This window comes from Paramisgurnus dabryanus, chromosome 4 (genome assembly GCF_030506205.2).
Source record: "Paramisgurnus dabryanus chromosome 4, PD_genome_1.1, whole genome shotgun sequence".
NCBI classification, from domain to species: domain Eukaryota; kingdom Metazoa; phylum Chordata; class Actinopteri; order Cypriniformes; family Cobitidae; genus Paramisgurnus; species Paramisgurnus dabryanus.
Genome location: NC_133340.1, coordinates 21,160,359 through 21,179,766, shown reverse-complemented (window position 1 = coordinate 21,179,766; position 19,408 = coordinate 21,160,359). Strand labels below are relative to the sequence as shown.

General features: G+C 34.8%; 1 protein-coding gene across 1 annotated transcript in view; it reads left to right on the top strand.

Moving 5' to 3' along the window:
- Positions 1 to 15,706, top strand: part of LOC135760368 (uncharacterized) — a 48,868-nt gene extending 33,162 nt beyond the window's left edge. The window contains exons 8-19 of the mRNA XM_065274329.2: positions 446 to 477; positions 3,678 to 3,740; positions 3,859 to 4,033; positions 5,528 to 5,647; positions 12,648 to 12,829; positions 12,958 to 13,122; positions 14,118 to 14,324; positions 14,402 to 14,634; positions 14,789 to 14,855; positions 14,938 to 15,029; positions 15,106 to 15,268; positions 15,537 to 15,706. Of these exons, the coding sequence (XP_065130401.1) occupies positions 446 to 477; positions 3,678 to 3,740; positions 3,859 to 4,033; positions 5,528 to 5,647; positions 12,648 to 12,829; positions 12,958 to 13,122; positions 14,118 to 14,324; positions 14,402 to 14,634; positions 14,789 to 14,855; positions 14,938 to 15,029; positions 15,106 to 15,268; positions 15,537 to 15,581 (1,544 nt within the window). The 3' untranslated portion in view covers positions 15,582 to 15,706. The remainder of the gene's footprint in view (positions 1 to 445; positions 478 to 3,677; positions 3,741 to 3,858; positions 4,034 to 5,527; positions 5,648 to 12,647; positions 12,830 to 12,957; positions 13,123 to 14,117; positions 14,325 to 14,401; positions 14,635 to 14,788; positions 14,856 to 14,937; positions 15,030 to 15,105; positions 15,269 to 15,536) is intronic.
- The last annotated feature ends 3,702 nt before the right edge of the window (positions 15,707 to 19,408 follow it).

Genomic DNA, 19,408 nt, shown 5'->3' with positions numbered 1-19,408 from the left:
AATAGGTCCACAAGTTAACAACGAATGCTAAAACAGCTGTTGGAAAGCATCTTTTGCAGCGATTTTTGTGTGAGCATATCAGTGAACACCCCTGACCACTTGGTGAGTTTCACGTCTTTGTAAACGAAAGTTTAATGCATTTTAGGAAGGATTGTTCCAGTGCACCATTAAACCCATTGTAGAGGTCTGAGCTGAAACACAAACACGCGAAAATTCTCAGGGCAGCCGAAAATGTCGAAATTTCAGTCAAAACCATTCTATTTGACCATAAACAATCTGAAAACAGGGCTTTAAGTCTAAAATACTGAACTTGTCCTTTAATAATGTTGTTTATAATATACAGAACTGACCTATTGGTTATCTTCTAAATTTTCTCATGTACTTGATTTGTTATATTGATTTGTTTCATGGCTGTAATTTTCATTGTGTTTATGAATTGTTTCAGGTTTAAATATAACACAGCTTACAAATTGCACGGTAAGTTTAAATATTTTTTAGCTAACAAATTTCTATCAATTTCAAGAGCAGCACAAATAGAGAGTATAATAATTTAGCCTTTGTGGAGGTGAGATGCTAAATGGTCGTCTGAACATTCTTTTGTTAATTATTTTGGTTAAAAGTTGATTTTACTTCAGACTATAGTTACAAGCCAACATTTTTCCTTTATTCATATTTTGCTAATTATTTGAGTGACAGACATTGTATCTCATTTATTACTTTCTCTGACATTTTTTTCTCAATTCCGCTGACATTACAATATTAAAATATTTGTTTATTGACAAGCTGAATAAAGATAATTTACACAATTTTTGTATAGTGTACATTTTATATTGGTCATACCCAATCTCTTTTTTTAATGAGATCTACAGTTTGCGGGATCCCTTGAGTCAGGAAGATAATAATACTAAGCAGAAAGTGGGGGAACACTAGTTGGGTGCGGGAAAAAATTTGTGGGAGTGGGACGAAAAACCTCTAGTATAATGTGGTCTGTTCATTCACTTTTATTTATTTTCTAACTCTGTATAAAAGCAAAACAATAAACTTCATGATACCTTTAAAGGGCCCATGGCATGAAAATGTTAGCACTGCCACGTTGTAGGTGTGAGCAAAAATGTGTTGTTTTCGGTGTGTACTTTAAAATGTAAATGAGCTGATGAAGTGCAAACACTGATCACAATGATGGTGGTTTGATGCAATTCAAACTCAATTGTGCTGTCAATATTTTTTTTCTCCTCTCTTTCTCTCTGCACTTAATGGCAGTGCTGTGGTTGGATAGTGCACATTAAGGGGGCGGTATTATTATAATAAGAGCTCCTTATGACATCATAAGGAGGGCTAAATTTCAATGACCTGATTTTTGCTCACACCTACAAAGTGGCAATGCTAACATGTTCATGCCATGGGCCCTTTAATATTAAAACTTCTTAACACGCACCGGCCCGGCGGCGGTCCCTAGGGGGCGTTTTTACGTGTTTTTGTACTTTGTTTAACATCAAATATTCAATCAACAATCATAAACTTTGCATTATTTGAAAGTTTAAACACTCAAAATTCATGTTCTGAGCTTATTTTTGCAATCAATACACTGGTGTGGATAAGATTAAATAAAATGCAGACGGAATGCATATAAAAAAATTTGTGGGTACTCACATGTCTTGCCATATGGTTCTGATCATCTCTGACAATTCCCAAAAACTTCAACGTACATTGCAACGTAAGGGTCCACTCTTCAAAAAGCATCCCACGTTTTAATCCAAAACAACGAAAAATAGTGATAAATCCAGCAATACCCTCCTTTATTTACATCCGCGCTTCCGCTAAGTATGATCGATCATGTTTATTTTCTATCAAATATCGAGTTTTATCAGTGAAAATCCATCTCTTCCTGCTTCGTTAGACTCTTCCGATAAATATCCCGCCCTATTTTTCTGTTTTGTTCAATCAGATAAGGTTTGACAACTCAAAATGAATCGGGAACACCGATTTGCCCAGACAGATGTCCTTCAGCTAACCATAGGCTTTTGACTGGATTACGCCAAAACAAAGCCAGCCAATGCTTAGCCAGCAAAGTTTTGATGGGCAGGGGTAGTAACCAATCATGAAACGATTACAAGGATTCAACTTACGTCAGTAAAGTGTACTTCTGCGCAAATCTACAGAAGCGCATGGATAGGAATGCCCACGCCCCCTCCCTGCGCGTTTGTTTGTTTGGGTAGCATAGCAGCCGGCTAGGCTCTCCGGAGCCGCTGAGAAACCTCTCAAAGGTTAGATATAACATCTCCATTGTGGATTGTCGACTGCAGAGGACTTGTTTGTGTTGAGAGTGTTTTGGAGAAGTTGATAAAGAGCATGATCGCGGAGCAAAGATACAAGATTGGATATAAACAAACCGCGTCGTCGACGAGAGATGGACCGGACTATGAGCTCAGCTGCGCTCGCTTGGATAAAGTAAGTGGATTCTTTTGTTCATTAGTTATTTTACGTTACATTTCTAGTTTCTTGTTAGCTGTTTTGATTATAAAGTAACAGTGGAGATGACTAAAATACGAGTTTTACATGGTTTCATTTTCTATGACATGTTATATAAATGAATCATTTTTATAGCTATATGAATCAAATGCACAGAATATACAAACTAAAAACAAGATATGTGGTGGAAAATATGAGTATTACCAGCTGAGAAATATAGGTTATTTGGCAAACATAAGACATTTGTAATTATAAATATATTCATGTAATGTGTGTATGTGTGTATGTATTATGTTCATGTATATTACATCATAGTTTCTCATACAAATAGTTGTATGTCTCTAACTTTTGACTCAAACTAAAATCCTCTCTTGCTTTGTGTGTGTCTGTGTTGTGTTGTGTTGTGTTGTGATGTGATGTGATGTAACAGGTCTTCAGCTGACATCCAGAGGAGGACTGGAATCTGGAGTGCATTCATGAGCGACCACATTCAAAATAGCAAGTATTTTGTTATAATGTGCAAATGTTTTTTTCTGAAATTGTTTTTTCTATGTGCTTTGGTGGGCAGAGAAGTTCTGAATTGATATACATCATGTAATATGTAGTCCTGACTCATTTTCTTTTGATAATCATGTCATTTTGTTATCATGTGTATATTTGGAGTTTCCAAGTGCACTTTTTCTGAAAGGACGCCTGGACTTTTTTGAAATAAAAGCTCACAGAAACAACATTTTTTGGAGTATCATTCTCAAATTTGAATCACAGCATGGTCAGACATTCAGTTTACCTATATGGTTTCCCCAGGTGTCTCAGATGACCATTTCATACCTTTTTTGCTAAGTGAATGTTATTTAAAGAAAAACGGAAGTCATTTAATGTATATTTTACCTTGTTTTACTCTGTTTCTTTACTACTCTGAGTTGTTATGACTATTAGGCAACAATATGTCAAGTGTCTAGTTTCAAACAAGACCAGAATTATGAATATAGACCATAGGGTTTAAGAGCTGCAGACGTTTTAGTTTGGAGTTGTCGTTTTTCAGAAAATGCTCAAAAATAGAAGTGCTGGCTAACAGGTTAAGAAACATTATAGAAAAAATACCTAGCACTACTCAACAAATACTGTTCACAGTGTCAGTGCCACAACCACCCTCTTCACTAGTCAACCAAAATCTGTAATATGTAGTATCAGTATGTTCTTGTCCACAGGGAACTTCTTGCATACAGAATCTTCTCGAGCAGTTAGAAAATATTACAGTTCTCAATTTAACGGTAAGTCTTTCAGAGAAAAATTAGAAAATATTTGTATTAATAAAAACCAGTGCAACAAATATTTGTTAATTTGTTAAACTTTTTTAAAACCTAGCTATTTCCTTACTTCCTGAATTAGGATGTGATCAAACTTTTGGACATGGTCTTTATGACTTTAGAGGAGATAAACTCATCATTCAGTGACACAAGAAAACAAGCGTCAGATGTGTTAAAAGTCAGTGAGAAGCTTATCTCAATGTTGGTGAAGCCAACAAACACCTATGACAATGTCAGTTTCACTCGTGCAGCTGTGGGTAAGAGAGACACAACTATCACTGAAACAATATACAAGTAAGGAATAATTGACGCCAGGCCATTGAGTCATTTAATAATAATGCACACCCAAGGTGGTAATGCGACACGAAGCGAAGCAGATTGCCATTACACCATTATTTTCAAATAATTCAAAGGACCAGAGTTGATTATTCTGTTTATAAGACAGTTACCACAGACATTGTTCTGATGGTTATTTTAAGAACATTTATCAGAATAAAGCATAGACAGCCCTGGAATAAATTGCAACCAGAGGCATCATGCCAATTGAAACTGAGGGGACACGTGCCCCTTCAGATTTTTGAGCCAAGTGGATTTTGCATGCAATCTCAAAATCAGTTCAGCATCTCTTCATCTGTAACTTTGTTTCATGAACAAAATATAATCAGTGAATTAAAGGGGTTGAGGGCTTAAACCAGGAACAAGCATTTTGATTGGTCGTTTTTGTGAACCAATCATTTTCAGAGAGAGAGAGAGAGAGAGAGAGAGAGAGAGAGAGAGAGAGAAAATAGTTGACAGCACAATTGTTTTTCAATTTTAACAAACTATAAACATAATAAATGTTTGCATTTTAAAGGACACAGGACACACCCAAGAATGGCACACTTTGCTCAGGCCTACAAATGGGAATTTTAAAGGGGTCATATCACAAGGCTTTTTATGATGTAAAATAAATAATTGATGTTACCAGAGTACATATGTGAAGCTTTAACTCAAAATACCCCACAGATAATTTATTAGAACATGTTAAATTTACCACTTTGTAAGTACGAGCAAAAATGTTCAGTTTTGAGTGTGTCCCTTAAAAATGGAAATGAGCTGATAAAATTCAAACACTGATCGCAATGATGGTGGTTTGTTGAAATTTAAACTCAATTGTGCTGTCAATTTTTTTCTCTTTCTCTTGCTAAGGGGTGGAATTATTATGTTGGTAACACTTTACAGTAAGAATTTATTAAACTTAGTTTGTGTTTATTTCGGCATTTACTAATATATTTATAAAATTAAGCATTAACAAATATTTACTAATACAACCTTATTGTAAAGTATTTATATAGTAGGCTAGTTTTAGAAAACTGCTTTGAAAGCAATTAAATAAATAATAAAGTGAAAAATGTAAATTACAGCATTACATTTAGATCTGCTTATGTTGCATCAAAGGTTTCTTTTTATTAACTGTTTTTGCAGTGTTGATCATTACAGACATTCTCATACGTGACTGCTGTGACTTTATCATTTATGTGTAAAATAGCAATGAAATCATTCATAAAAGTTTCCTTTTTTGTGTAGTTATAAGAATATGGCATATAAAAGGTTTTGACGTTAATAATTATGATAACAGTATGAAGGGTAGCTGTGCACATGTGCCCCCTTAAAACATTTTGGTGAATGATGCCCCTGATGTGACTATGTGCTCATGAAATAACCTTTAATGTTTTAGATGACACAAAAATTTGTGTTTCTTTAAAAATCAGAGGCACAAGTCTTCATGGTTGGACCGCGGGCCACCTTAAATAAAATCCCCCAGCTCGACACAACAAATGCTTCTATAGACATTGATCTCATTGGGATCGCCAAGAACAACAATGGAACAGGTATGCAAAAAAGAAATGCTCACCACAGCCAATAACTATTGTAACAAGACATTATCAGAAAGCAGATGTATATAGTTTCATTTCATCTGTAAAAATAAAATGAGTTAAATATATTCATAAGAGTTGCTAAAGATATTTCCCTATAAAGATACTTTGGCTATACATCCTTGCATCCTTATTGGCATCTTCTCATCAAATTGATTTACATGTCATTCAAAATAATCATGGAAGACACAAATTGTGGTTTCCATTAGACTCTTTCTTGCTAGATCATGGTTTAGACATTTTTATATATTGATTTGTTAGACAGATAGGACAAAGACATAGTATGGTCCTTAGATTGACCAAAGTCTTGGCCAGTCCTGTATTTCAGATGAATGACCAAACTTTTTATCTTTCCTAAAATGTTTTATTGCTGATTGATAGAGCGAGTCGTAATCTTCTGTCATACAAGAACAGCATAAATGGCAGGAACCAAACATGTCTTAATATTTTTTGAATAACAAGATTACCATTCAATAATTGTCACTGTATTACAACCCATAGGGGTAGGATGCAATAAATAGTCAGTTGTAAAAGACTTCCCTAGCCTTCAGACCTAAGTGTTTTTGTTTAGGTTATAAAGGTAGAAAGCAGCAAAGGAATAATGGACAATGGCTCGTTGAATTATTCAACAAAAAAATGCACATCCAAGGTGGTAACCCTGCAAGTAAGCCTACAATGGCCCTTTATGGGCCCACTTAGGGCTAGTCTAAGGGCCCCGCGCAGGTTTGCTCATTGGCAAAACGTTGGCCCTTTAGCGCTGGCCCTGCGCGGGCAGCCCTCACTTAGCCCCCAGGAAGCCCTCATACAGAAAAATCCCCAGAGTTAAATGAACACTGCTGGATGTATATATTGTCCCATCTTACAGAGTGTTAAAAAGTAACAATGAAGCAGAATTAAAAGCTCTGTTATCCTCTTTCTCAACATCTCTGTCTGAAATCTAAAATTACATTTCACATCTTACTCGTAGAGTAATTTTCTTAACTTATGTTAAGATGTTGGCTGTTTCATTTAAAGTCACCATTATTGTGATCAGTGGTTGTTTTATTTTGACTTTGACTCTTGATCGTTGGCTTGTTAGTGTTTTCTGGCTGCTATATCTAAGTGTGTTTAAAACACATGTTATAGCAAAGAAAAGACAATTGTAGTTGAATACTGATGGTTGATACATAAACATTGTTAAACATAATCATTTAATGAACAGATTTATTAATATAGTTTTCCCCCTCATCAGAAGCATCATTTTCTGTTAATAATGAAATACTACAGTGTAAGGTCCAAAACTCTCATAGCAGTTTATTATTCTGAAGGATTTTGATTGTTTGCACATAAACATTAACCGCTGACCAATGTAGATGCACAGACATCAAGAATCAGAGTATGAATCTCAACAATGGTGACAAAGAAAATGGTAAAAAAGGTCATTATTTATTCATGCCGCAGTGCATTCTGGGAGTCCTGGATGAGATTTGTAATTTGTTGATACCCAGCATGCATTGCAGCATGAAGCTTTTCGTTTTATTGTCACCATCATTGTGATTCATACTCTGATTCTTGATATTTGTGTGTCTACATTGTAGAGCAGTTAGTTTAAAGTGTCAGTGTTTCAAAATTCTTCAGAAAGACAAACTGCTAAGCGAGAGCTGGATCTCATACTATAGTATCACATTGTCAGAGAAAGATCCTTCTGATAAGTGTGCAAACAATAAATTAATACATACGTTTTTATGTGATGATGTTTAGACCTTATTTACTAAACTGACCAACACCAAAGGATCACAAGCTGCCATAACAAACATGTCTTAAACACACAAAGTTATAGCAATCAAAAGACTGAACAAGGCAAGAGTCAAGAGTCAAGTTTAACTAAATCAAACACTGATCACAATATTGGTGACTTTAAATGAAACAAAATCTCAACCTAAAGTAAGAAAATGAATCTACAAGTAAGATGTAAAATGCAATTGTAGGTTTCAGACAGAGATTGTGAGAAAGAGGATAACAGCGCTTTTAATTCTGCTTCATTGTTACTTTTTAACACTCTGTAAGATTGGGACAATATATACATCCAGCAGTGTTCATTTAACTCTGGGGATTTCTCTATGTGAGGGCTTCCTGGGGGCTAAGTGAGGGCTGCCCATGCAGGGCCAGCGCTAAGGGGCCAACGTTTCGCCAGTGAGCAAACCTGTGCGGGGCCCTTAGGCTATGCCCATACAGGCCCATCGTAAGCTTACTTGCAGGGAATGCAGCGCAACTTGAAGTAGAGTTGACCTCAGAACAATTCTAGAATGTAAAATTGAAAAAAAAAAACTATTCTCATTGAATAAACAAAATATAACACCTCTACCATAACTACTGTACTCTAACATAAACCAAACCACAGAAATATAAGACAAAACGGCAGGTCAAAAGGATTATCTGCTGACCTTGAATGTTTTTAAGAAAGGTTACACAAAGTTTACAAACAATGGTTATTTAGATGTTGATCTGGCGGCTGATGGAGCCCTGAGCTCCTCGACCGGCACAAACATTTTTAGTTGCCAATCACAGTGATGAGGTGGAGATGCAAATTAGTGATGGGGCAGCAACACGCTTTGACACCCTTAAACTACGGGTAACACAGTTGCAGAGGTGTCAAGTAACGAAGTACAAATACTTCGTTACATTACTTAAGTAGATATTTTGGGTATCTATACTTTACTGGAGTAATTATTTTTCAGACGACTTTTTACTTCTACTCCTTACATTTTCACGCAATTATCTGTACTTCCTACTCCTTACATTTTGAAAATCGCCTCGTTACTTCTATTAATTTCGGCTTGTTTTCTTTTTTTTTACTTGTCATCGTTAAAAAACCTATCTTGATAAATTGCATCATCCAGATGAATGCGATTGTGGTTGGATGAGAAATATAAACATACACCATTCCAACTCCCTATTGGTTTGTACGCAATCCCCGCCCCCCAGCTGACTGCAGGTTATCAAAGTTTGTTCGATAACGCTGCAAAGATAACATAAAAAAACCGCGAGAGCGATTAGAAAGCATGCGGAGCAGTTTGCTCTCGCGATGCTTTGATATCATCCACCATCCGTTTGTACAGTAACAGAATGCGGCATTCTGTCTTCAAATGGAAAAGTACGAAATAAAACTCGCGCATCACTTTCAGGTCAGTTCACATTCACAAGCCTGTGTAAATATATAGCTGTCTGCTGACACCAACTCATCTGTGTGATTTAAATAGTGTAACAATACCAATTTATATCATGTTACTTCAGTTGTTCAACTTAAATGACATTGTGCTGCGTTGCGTTTTGAAGCATGGCAAATATATCTATGCCAAATACATCTGTTGTTTTGTATATGCTAATAAATGCCCTAAATTTTATTTGCATTAACTAAACCTACTTAGCTGAATGCTTGAGTGTTAAATCAATGAAACACATAACCATACATACCAACTTTTGCTTTTGTTAATAGACATCAGCTGTTTCCTTAAACCTGACTTTTAATTTACTTACAAGTAAGACATTTAGTAATTCTCCAAAATTGCTTGGATTTATACTGACTAAAGTAAAGTATATTAAAGTCCATTAGCTACACAAGTACAGATGCAGAAATATAGGCTATAATATATAATTGCATATTTGTAGTTTGTGTTGCTGTCAAAATACAATTATAAATGAGAACAATAGCATATTTCTATTCTCACAGATACTATAGTTGTGTGTGATTTTGTTGTTTTTAAACTAAAGAGGGCACCACTGTAAAAGTTTGGCCAGCAGCGGCCCTGCTCTGAAGTTTGACTTTTTGCACCATTAAAATATTTATAGGCAACATATCTTCCTTTCTATGGAACACATGTTAATGCTAAGTAGTACACATATATGGTTCTTAATGCAGTTGTTATCAAACTTTTTTTTGCGGCCTCCCTTGTGTACAGTGGATTCCTTCGCGGCCCCCCCAAAGAAAATGTATGACACAAACATTCTAAAACTTAAAATTTTAATTAAACAAAACATATTAAATTATACAATTTATTGATTTTGTTTAGTAGCCTAATTTTTCTGAGGTTTAATTACACAGAATTTATAATAAAGTAATGTATTTCATAAAATATTATAAAACTGGGGCCCCTGGCACCATCTCGCGACCCCCAGTTTGAGAACCACTGCTTTAATGTATTTGTTTGCATTGTATTGAAATGCGTTCATCACATATGGGCATATACCGTATGTGGTTGAAACAGATAGCCTAGTGCAGGGGTAGGCAACATGGAGTGCCGATGTCCTGCAGTGTTTAGCTCCAGGTCTAATCAAGCAGACCTGAACAAACTAATAAAGGTTTATAAAGTCACCTGAAACTACAGGTAACCAAGGTTTTATAAGGGTTGGAGCTAATCTGCAGGACATCGACACTCCAGGACTGACGTTGCCTACCCCTGGCCCTAGTGCATCCCAAATTTTTTAACATTAACATTTTAATATATCACTATAGTTATTATGGTCTTTAGGAACGTTTTTAAGTGTAGTGCACAATAGGCCCCTGTGGCGCGGCCTAGGCTTTTTTCTGTAATGACATTATTTTCCTTACATTACTTTTACTTTTATACTTTAAGTAGTTTTGAAACAAGTACTTTTTCACTTTTACTTGAGTAAAAAGCTTGAGTTGATACTTCAACTTCTACAAAAGTCTTTTTAAACCCTAGTATCTATACTTCTTCTTGAGTAATGAATATGAATACTTCTGACATCACTGCACAGTTGTCAAAAAACTGTCAATAACCTTCGTTAACTACTTTTTCAAAAATGTACCAGAGTATATTTTCATTTTGCTTGATAAAACTATACAGCACAAGATATGGCAGTGAACCAGCTAACAGAAAAAAGTTCTAAGAACGTTCCCTGAAAGTTTTTAACGTTCCCAAAAACGTTCTGCCAACGTTAAAAGTGTCCAGTTTTCTTGACGTTCTAGGAACGTTTTTGTGTTGTCTCAACGTTAGAGGAATGTTACATTTTACCATTTTTAAACGTTATGACAATGTCATGTTTTAATGTTCACAGTCACACAATGTTTAAAACAACATCTGTTTATTATATTGACTTGTTTGACTGTTATGTAAATGATAGAGAAACATTGCATTTTATTATATTTATTTTTTATATTTATATTATTTTATTATATTTATTATATATTATATATTTATTATATATTATATATCTATTATATGTAAGTTTAGATGTTGATGTTTTGTTTCATTTTAAGTCACCATTATTGTGATTAGTGTTCGTTTTAGTTGGGCTCTTGAGCCTTGTCTTTTGCTTGCTAGTTTTTTCCCTGGTTGTGTTAACTTTTTGTTAATACACCACATTTGTTATGAACATGTTAAGCTAGTAGTGTAATTCTGTGGTGTGGTGGTTGGTACATAATGGTAAAAAATCATTCCTAATTAATTTACTAATCAAAAGTTTATTTTCTGTTAATAATGTAAATGAGAGCCAGCACTTTCACAGCAGTTTGTCATTAAGGAGTTTTAGAAACTTAACACAAAAAAATATCTGCTGTATAATTGGGACGCACAAACATCAAGAATCAGACTATGAATCTCAAACATGGTGAAAAAGAAAATTGGAAAAAAAATCTTTATTTATCCATGCTGGGAGTCCTGAATGAGATTTGTAATTTGTTAATACCCAGCATGCATTGCAGCATGAAGTTTTTCATTTAATTGTCACCATGGTTGAGATTCATAGTCTGATTCTTGATGTTTGTGCGTCCCAATTAAACAGCAGATATTTTTTGTCCAAAGTTTCTTAAATTACTTAATGACAAACTGCTGTGAAAGAGCTGGATCTCATTTACATCATTGACAGAAAATAAACTTTTGATTAGTAATTAATTAGGAATGATTTTTTATCATTATGTACCAACCACCACACCACAGAATTACACTATTAACTTAACATGTTCATAACAAATGTGGTGTATTAACAAAAAGTTAACACAACCAGGGATAAACTAACAAGCAAAGGACAAGGCTCAAGAGCCCAACTAAAACGAACACTAATCACAATAATGGTGACTTAAAATGAAACAAAACATCAACATCTAAACTTACATATAATAGATATATAATATATAATAGATATATAATATATAATAAATATAATAAAATAATATAAATATAAAAAATAAATATAATAAAATGCAATGTTTCTCTATCATTTACATAACAATCAAAGAAGTCAATATAATAAACAGTTGTTGTTTTAAACATTGTGTGACTGTGAACATTAAAACATGACATTGTCATAACGTTTAAAAATGGTAAAATGTAACATTCCTCTAACGTTGAGACAACACAAAAACGTTCTTAGAACGTCAAGAAAACTGGACACTTTTAACGTTGGCAGAACGTTTTTGGGAACGTTAAAAACTTTCAGGGAACGTTCTTAGAACTTTTTTCTTTTAGCTGGGGAGAATGTAATGAGAACGTGAAACAGTAATGACGAATTAAATCAACAGAACGCAAGTGCTACAGATATACAGATATAATGCTCTTGCCCAAACGCCTCCATAACTGGAACAGATTTACAGAAAATACTGTAGTTTTGCAAAAAAAAGTTCAGGCAGTTACACATACTATTATATAAGTTTGTGTAACATGTCAAGGGATTTGTTGGCTAATTTTAATGTAAGTCCCAAACTCTTTCTATGTCACTGTAAAGTATTGTTCTGGTGTAAATGATGTTTGCTTCATATATGAATTATATTAGAGTTAGGTTATGAAAATTTTTTCTAAATGCATTTTCTTACTTTATCAAGCTATTTTTCATTTTTGTTCAAAAACTGGTTGGCCCAAATTACATCTGTGATAAGCAACCATCAGCAGAAACATTATTCAGCTTTGCATTAAAAACGTCATATAAATAGGATTGTCCTTCTCTGTATCTGTTGCAGGATCAGCTGCTGTGGCTTTCATGAGCTACAACACAATGGAGAACCTACTGAAACCAGACTTCTTCAACAAATCGAATAACACAGTTAATACCATGATGTCTACTGTCATCTCTGCTACTCTTCCTAAAACCACCAACACAACCCTCACCAAACCAGTCAACTTCACCCTCAGACACATCAGAGTGAGTTACTCTCATTGACTTTTCATACACATTTACTTTTGTTGACTTTTGTCAGCAGACCAAGCAACAGTTTTGCATATTCTAATTCTAAATTGTACTAATATTTTCTGAATTTTTTTCATGTGAAGGAGTTTGTATCTGGAGGAAATCTTTCCTGTGTGTACTGGAACATCACTGAGTGGATTGTAGATGGTTGCTCTGTTGTACAGACCAACAACAACTACACGGTGTGTTCATGTGTTCATCTGTCAACATTCGCTCTCATCATGCAAACCAGCAGCAGCCCATCAGAGGTAAGACAACTTAAAACAGATGATTTTTATCCATATATAGCTCGCAAGTGCTTTTAACCCTCAAAGCATCAATTGCATTTTTGGCACAAATTACAACAAAGCAAATGTATTATCCACCTAGTTAATTAGCAATATATGCCATTTATCTAAAACTACATCAATAGTGACCAGGTTCAATTATGAGTTTAAGAAAGCCACTAAATCCACTCTGCATTTGTTTCAGTACTTGTTTGTGTTCTTGTGAAAGTCTGTGTTGTGCTTTAAAAGTTCACATCTTCACAAGTGTAGTTTAAATTCATGGTTGTGTTCTTAACTCAACTTTTTTATCAAGGATGCAATGGGAGGTGCATACTATCCCAAAATGCACTGCACACTTGTGATGCATCGGGATTTTCAAAATCTTATAGTGTGAGCATGTATGAGATTTAATATAATCTGTCAAGATGTATCTAAAGCAACAAAGTTTTCCCAGACAGGGTTTAGGCTAATCCAGGACTAGGTTTTTACAAACATACCTTACAAAAACACTACAGGTGTGCATCTTGAGACAAAACAATGTCACCGAGATATATGTTAAAATATGTCAGTGCAAGGTGTTTTGAAATTAGAGCAGCTCAAACTTGCATTTTAGTCTTGGACTAGGATAAGACCTGTCCGGGAAACCGCCCCTAAGTGTTTGTGATCATGCACTGTAAAAAGTGAAAGATGGATCTACTTTAAATATTATTTCAATTTGTGCCACAAAGAAAATTATGTTTGTCCATCTTAAAATTTAAAGTGAAAAAACTTTCTAAAACTGCTTCACAATTGGTAACACTTAAAAATGTAATCTTTTTCAACTATTTGAACTTTTTTATTAATTTAAAGAATGTTTTTAAGTTAATCCAACTTGGGGCTAATTTTCAGTATTTACTGAACACAGAAATGTGCTGATTGATTGCAAAGACTGAGACATGTCACTAAGTTTGACTGTTCGATGTGACATATTTTCTCAGGATGATCATCTGATGGAGTCGATGAATATGGTGTTTGTGATCGTGGGTCTGGTGTTTACTAGTTTGGCTCTGTTGACTTTGGCTTTCTGTCGATGGAAACCTGGAGTGAACAATGTAGCTCGAATCAACCTCTGCATCAGTCTGCTGTCTGCTCATCTTCTGTTCTTACTCACACAACGATTCCTGACTCTAATAAAATATTACAAGGTAAGATGTTTAAACCGTTTTAATTACAGTATACTAATGAACTATACAGTGCACTAACATACTAACTCTGTCTTCAGGAGTTGTGTGCTGTGATATCAGGAGCTCTTCACTTCTTCTTTCTCTCCTGCTTTGTGTGGATGTTCATTGAAGCTGTGCTGCTCTTCATCTGTGTGAAGAACCTATCACAGATCAGCTCCAGACAGAGGGCGATGCTTAGCAGCAGATTCTTGATTGTGATTGGATATGTGATTGCTTTTGTTATAGTGGGCGTGTCTGTTGGACTGGTTCCTGAAGGTTATGGCAGCGAACAGTATGTTTAAAGATTTATATTATATGTCTGTTATATAAGTGCAGAGACATGTATACCATGACAGACAAGATTAAACTCTGTCAGTCATGTTAATATTTCAACACCAGACAGCTGAAAAGTATATTCAATGTTTTATGGCATTTTCTGTAAACAGATGCTGGATTAAACAGGAGAAAGGGTTCATCTGGAGTTTTCTGGGACCTGTTTGCTTTATTCTTGCAGTATGTTTAGTTTAGATTTTTTTTTTTACTCTTTTAACCACTGGAAAACAAAGTGATTGTTTCTTTACTGTTTTTTCTGCAGATAAACACGATTCTCTTCATCAGTATCATCATCAGTCTAAACTCAACTCTCAAAAAGCTCAACGCTGAAGTTTCACAGATGAAACAGACCAAGTAAATATCATTTTTAAGAGAGAAACAAATATGGACAGTAAAGAAACCCATGGATAATTTTTATATCTCTCTACAGGATTATGGTTTTTAAAACTCTGGCCCAGTCTGTGATTCTTGGTTGTCCCTGGATTCTGGGTTTCTTCACTGAAAACAATCAAATGATGAAGATTCTCTTCCTGATCCTGAACTCACAGCAAGGAACCTTCATCTTTCTGGTCTACTGTGTCCTCAGTAATGAGGTGAATCATCATTTACTCCATATCAGACTCATTCTGTCATCATATTAGATACACAATTATTTTAATGCTACCTGAGATAAAACCACACCCTCATGTAGCCCTAAACACATAAGGAAGAGAAGCAGGGAAGTCAAAGCTTTAGATTTCTGCACGACACCAGACAGAGACAGAAAAATAATAATAACCGATTCCTGTATTCTTTGTTTTATTTGTAACTTTTTGTGCAGTGTTGTAACCTCCTTCTCATCTCATCTCATCTCTTGTTCAGGTCAGACAGCAGTATATGAAGTGGATGAGAGCTCTCCTCCCTTGACACAACCCAGAACCATTAAAAGTGCCCTCCAACAAACATTAATAATTACATGATTTATGATGAGGTTGAGAAACTGATTTAATCACTGTTTTGTAGTTTATACTTATTTAATCAAAAAGAAGTATGGATCTCTTCAAATATACTTCAAATATAACATCCCAGATAGCATGCAACCATTGAAACAATGTTAAAAATCGTTGATTTGTCAATGTTAATACCATTGAATCAACATCAGGTTTGCACCCTCCATTAATTTTGAAAAAATATAGAAATTTCAACAAATCACCATTATCGTGATCAGTGTTTGCGTTAGTTGGGCCCTTTACTCTTGTGTTTTAATGGTAAGTTTTCTTTGGCTGCTGAAGCAGTGTTTTAAAATACATCTGCTATTGCAAAGAAAACAAAGATCTGATGATATCAAGTTATTTAATTTTTGTAGATATACCTAAATGATTTTAATGAAATACTGTTAAAGTTAAACAAAAAATGTATTTTAACGGTAGTAGTTGGAAACAGTGTCATGTCTGTTATTTTGAGGTTTACAAAAACACATTTAAAAAGTTAAGCTACTGAATCTATGTCTGACATCATGAATCGGTCTATAATTCTCATCAATGGTGACGATCAACAAAAGAAAGCTTCATGCTGCAATGCATTTCAGCAGTTCATCGTTTTATATGAATTTGTTTGATGATTGTCACCATTGCTGAGATTTGTAGGATGAGATATGATGTCTGAATGTGTCAGCTGTTTTTCTGTTTGTCTTTTCACAGTGTATTTACAAACCAAAATAATTATAAATGTCAAAAATGGATCAACATAATCATGTAAAGCAGCTTAATTTTATATAATCTTGACTTCTTCACAAAAAGCAACCAGTTTCAACTTAACTTTGAAACACATCTTTTTTCCATTGCACATGTGTTTTAACATAAAAACATACAAAAACTAAAAAAGAAAAGAAAAAATTAACTTAGTGAATAACAAGAGTTAAGGACCCAACTTAAGCAAACACTGATCACAATAATGGTGATTTGTTGAAATCTCAATATTTTTTCAATATTAATGGAGGGTCCAAACCTGATATTGATTAAATGCAGTTAACATTGACAAATCAACTGTTTTTAACATTGTTTCAATGGTTTGCATGCTATCTGGGATGTCACAAATTCTCTTCTTAGATGAATAGGTTATATAAGTAAGTTTTAATTTTATACCAGCTTTCAGCACTTTTTTATTTTTTTTGGGTGTTATCATGAGCATTTATGTTTCTCCTTTATTATCCTACATAAATATTTAGTTTTAATATATAGTTTTTAGAAATAAAACATATGAGCTATGCAGAGTTTGTTGTACAATGACAGATAAAATAGATGTTTCAGCAACACATTTATTAAATAATTATATCTTGCATATTAATTGTTTTCGCCATTTTATGTGTGATTATGTATTTGTCTTATTTCGATGATTATATATTAAATTATTTGAATATTATGTTAGTGTCATGCTTCTGTGTGCTCTAGGTCTTTTATTATGCCTTATAAAGAGCTACCCACTGGCCCACAACAAATATCAATGGAGTGGTGAAGGGATCTCGTGTTCTTTCCTTCCTTAGCGTTTTATAAGAATAATTCAATTTATTAGGTTTTAATTGATTTCTTTGACGTCTGTAATCTTGACTCCAATTTATAAATTTTCAATATTATTCTGATCACAATTTTGTATTGTTACGTCCTCTGTGGACATATTTATTATGTAATTTGGGGTTATTGTGACTTCAATTGGGCATCTCTCTCTCTCTCTCTCTCTCTCTCTCCTCTCTCTCTCTCTCTCTCTCTCTCTCTCTCTCTCTCTCTCTCTCTCGCTCTCTCTCTCTCTCTCGCTCTCTCTCGCTCTCTCTCTCTCTCTCTCTCTCTCTCTCTCTCTCTCTCTCTCTCTCTCTCTCTCTCTCTCTCTCTCTCTCTCTCTCTCTCTCTCTCTCTCTCTCTCCTCTCTCTCTCTCTCTCTCTCTCTCTCTCTCTGTGTGTGTGTGTGTAGCAGGTTGCTAATTGGGCTCCAGTTGAAGGACATCAGTGAGTGAACTGCAAACCAGCATAAAGCCCGGGATACATTGCACGATTATTGGCTGTCCCAGACAAAAGATTGCTATTGTGAAACAATCGTCGTGATTTCTGTGATCGTGGCTCTTCGTCGGTGATCCTGTGTCTTACAATGAGAGAGGTTCATATGGCCGTTTTCCCTGTCTTGAGTCCAAAGATAGCCCACGATACTTTTCTGACAGTGTCAGAAATTTGGCATGATCACCGCACAGTGTGTTTGCTGCTACGACCTGTGTACTGGTATTTGTTTACCACGAGCGCACGCTGGTAACGTGTGACGCAGCTGCCAAAGCTTCCGTGTCATCATCGTACAGTCTACATGCCTGTCGTGCCCGAGTTTAAACGATCCATGTCGCACAGTGTGATAAGTTAATGATCTTATAGGAGTGCAAAAATCTTGCAGTGTATTCTGGGCTTAAGAGAGCAGTGAAATCAAGTTTGAGTGCTGATTGCAAAGCGCACACTCTTTGTCCTGATCCAGAATTGTGTAGACCAAGTGTGGTCTGAGTTATTTAACTTTGTCAATGTTCAGTTAACTGATGATTGTGATTCAGCAGGCATTGCTGAGGACTTTATATTTTTATTTTATTCTTTTTACTTTCTGAGAATGCGTGTTGTTCTCAGTTTATGTAAACACTTAATTTCTTTATGTTGATGAGCCGTGAGATGTTTATATTTAGTTAGAAAGAAAAGTAACTGTTTGGTTTGTTAATTTCTTTGGTAGTTATTTAGAGGTTATCTTAATAGTTAGAATGGCTTTGTTTGTTATGTTGGCCTTGCCCTCTTCTGAAGATTTGCTTATTTTTATAACTCTTCAACATCAGCAAATAAACTAAGTTTATTGATTAATTGTGTTGTGCTGTTTCTTTTTCTGGATCAGGGGATTGATGTGACCGTCAGTCATTTAATTTATTTCGTTTTTTAGTTCCTTATTTAATTGTTACAACCCCTCCTTCCCCTAGACTTAAAGGAAGGAAGTAACAAGTGGGGGCTCGTCTAACCGTCCAATTTCCTTAATACAGTTTGTTCATTTTTATTTTTGGATCATGAATTGGATATTTCGCCGTGATAATTCTATGCATTTATCGGCCAATTGCAACCTAATTAATTCAGAATCGTTGAGGTGAGTACTCTCTTTTTCTCTCATGTTTGACTGTTTTCAATTAGAGGTAGAAAAAGAATAAGGGAGAAATAAAGGAATAATGGAGTTTGATCTAACCACTTTCACTCTTGCACTTACGTTAGAAGTATTTGATAATTGAAGGAAGAAAGAGCATATATTTTAAAGAAAAGAGTTGTTGTTGGAAATTGCTACTCTAGTAAATGTGTACAATAAATTTTTTATCACAGTTAAAATATCAGAAGTAAATAAACTGAGGACTGTGCGTTATTATATTCATTTTCATGCAGATGCAATCCCATGGACAAAAATATGACAGCAACTCAGCTAAAAAATTAAATTAAGCATAATACTTTGGCATACAAGGCTACGAACTTTACAAATGTTTGTCATGAATAAAACAAAAATTCGCTGAGCCGGGATTCGAACTCAGATCACAGATAGTACATCTGCCCTAACCGCTGCGCACAGAACTACCCACTAGACCAGCGATAATGACAAGTGAGTGCATAAGAAATGTCAAGGCAACTGTTTAGATGTAAGAGCACCACAAACACTGATATTAGTGACGTAAGTATATTTATTTCTAAAATGACTGCAAAAAAAAA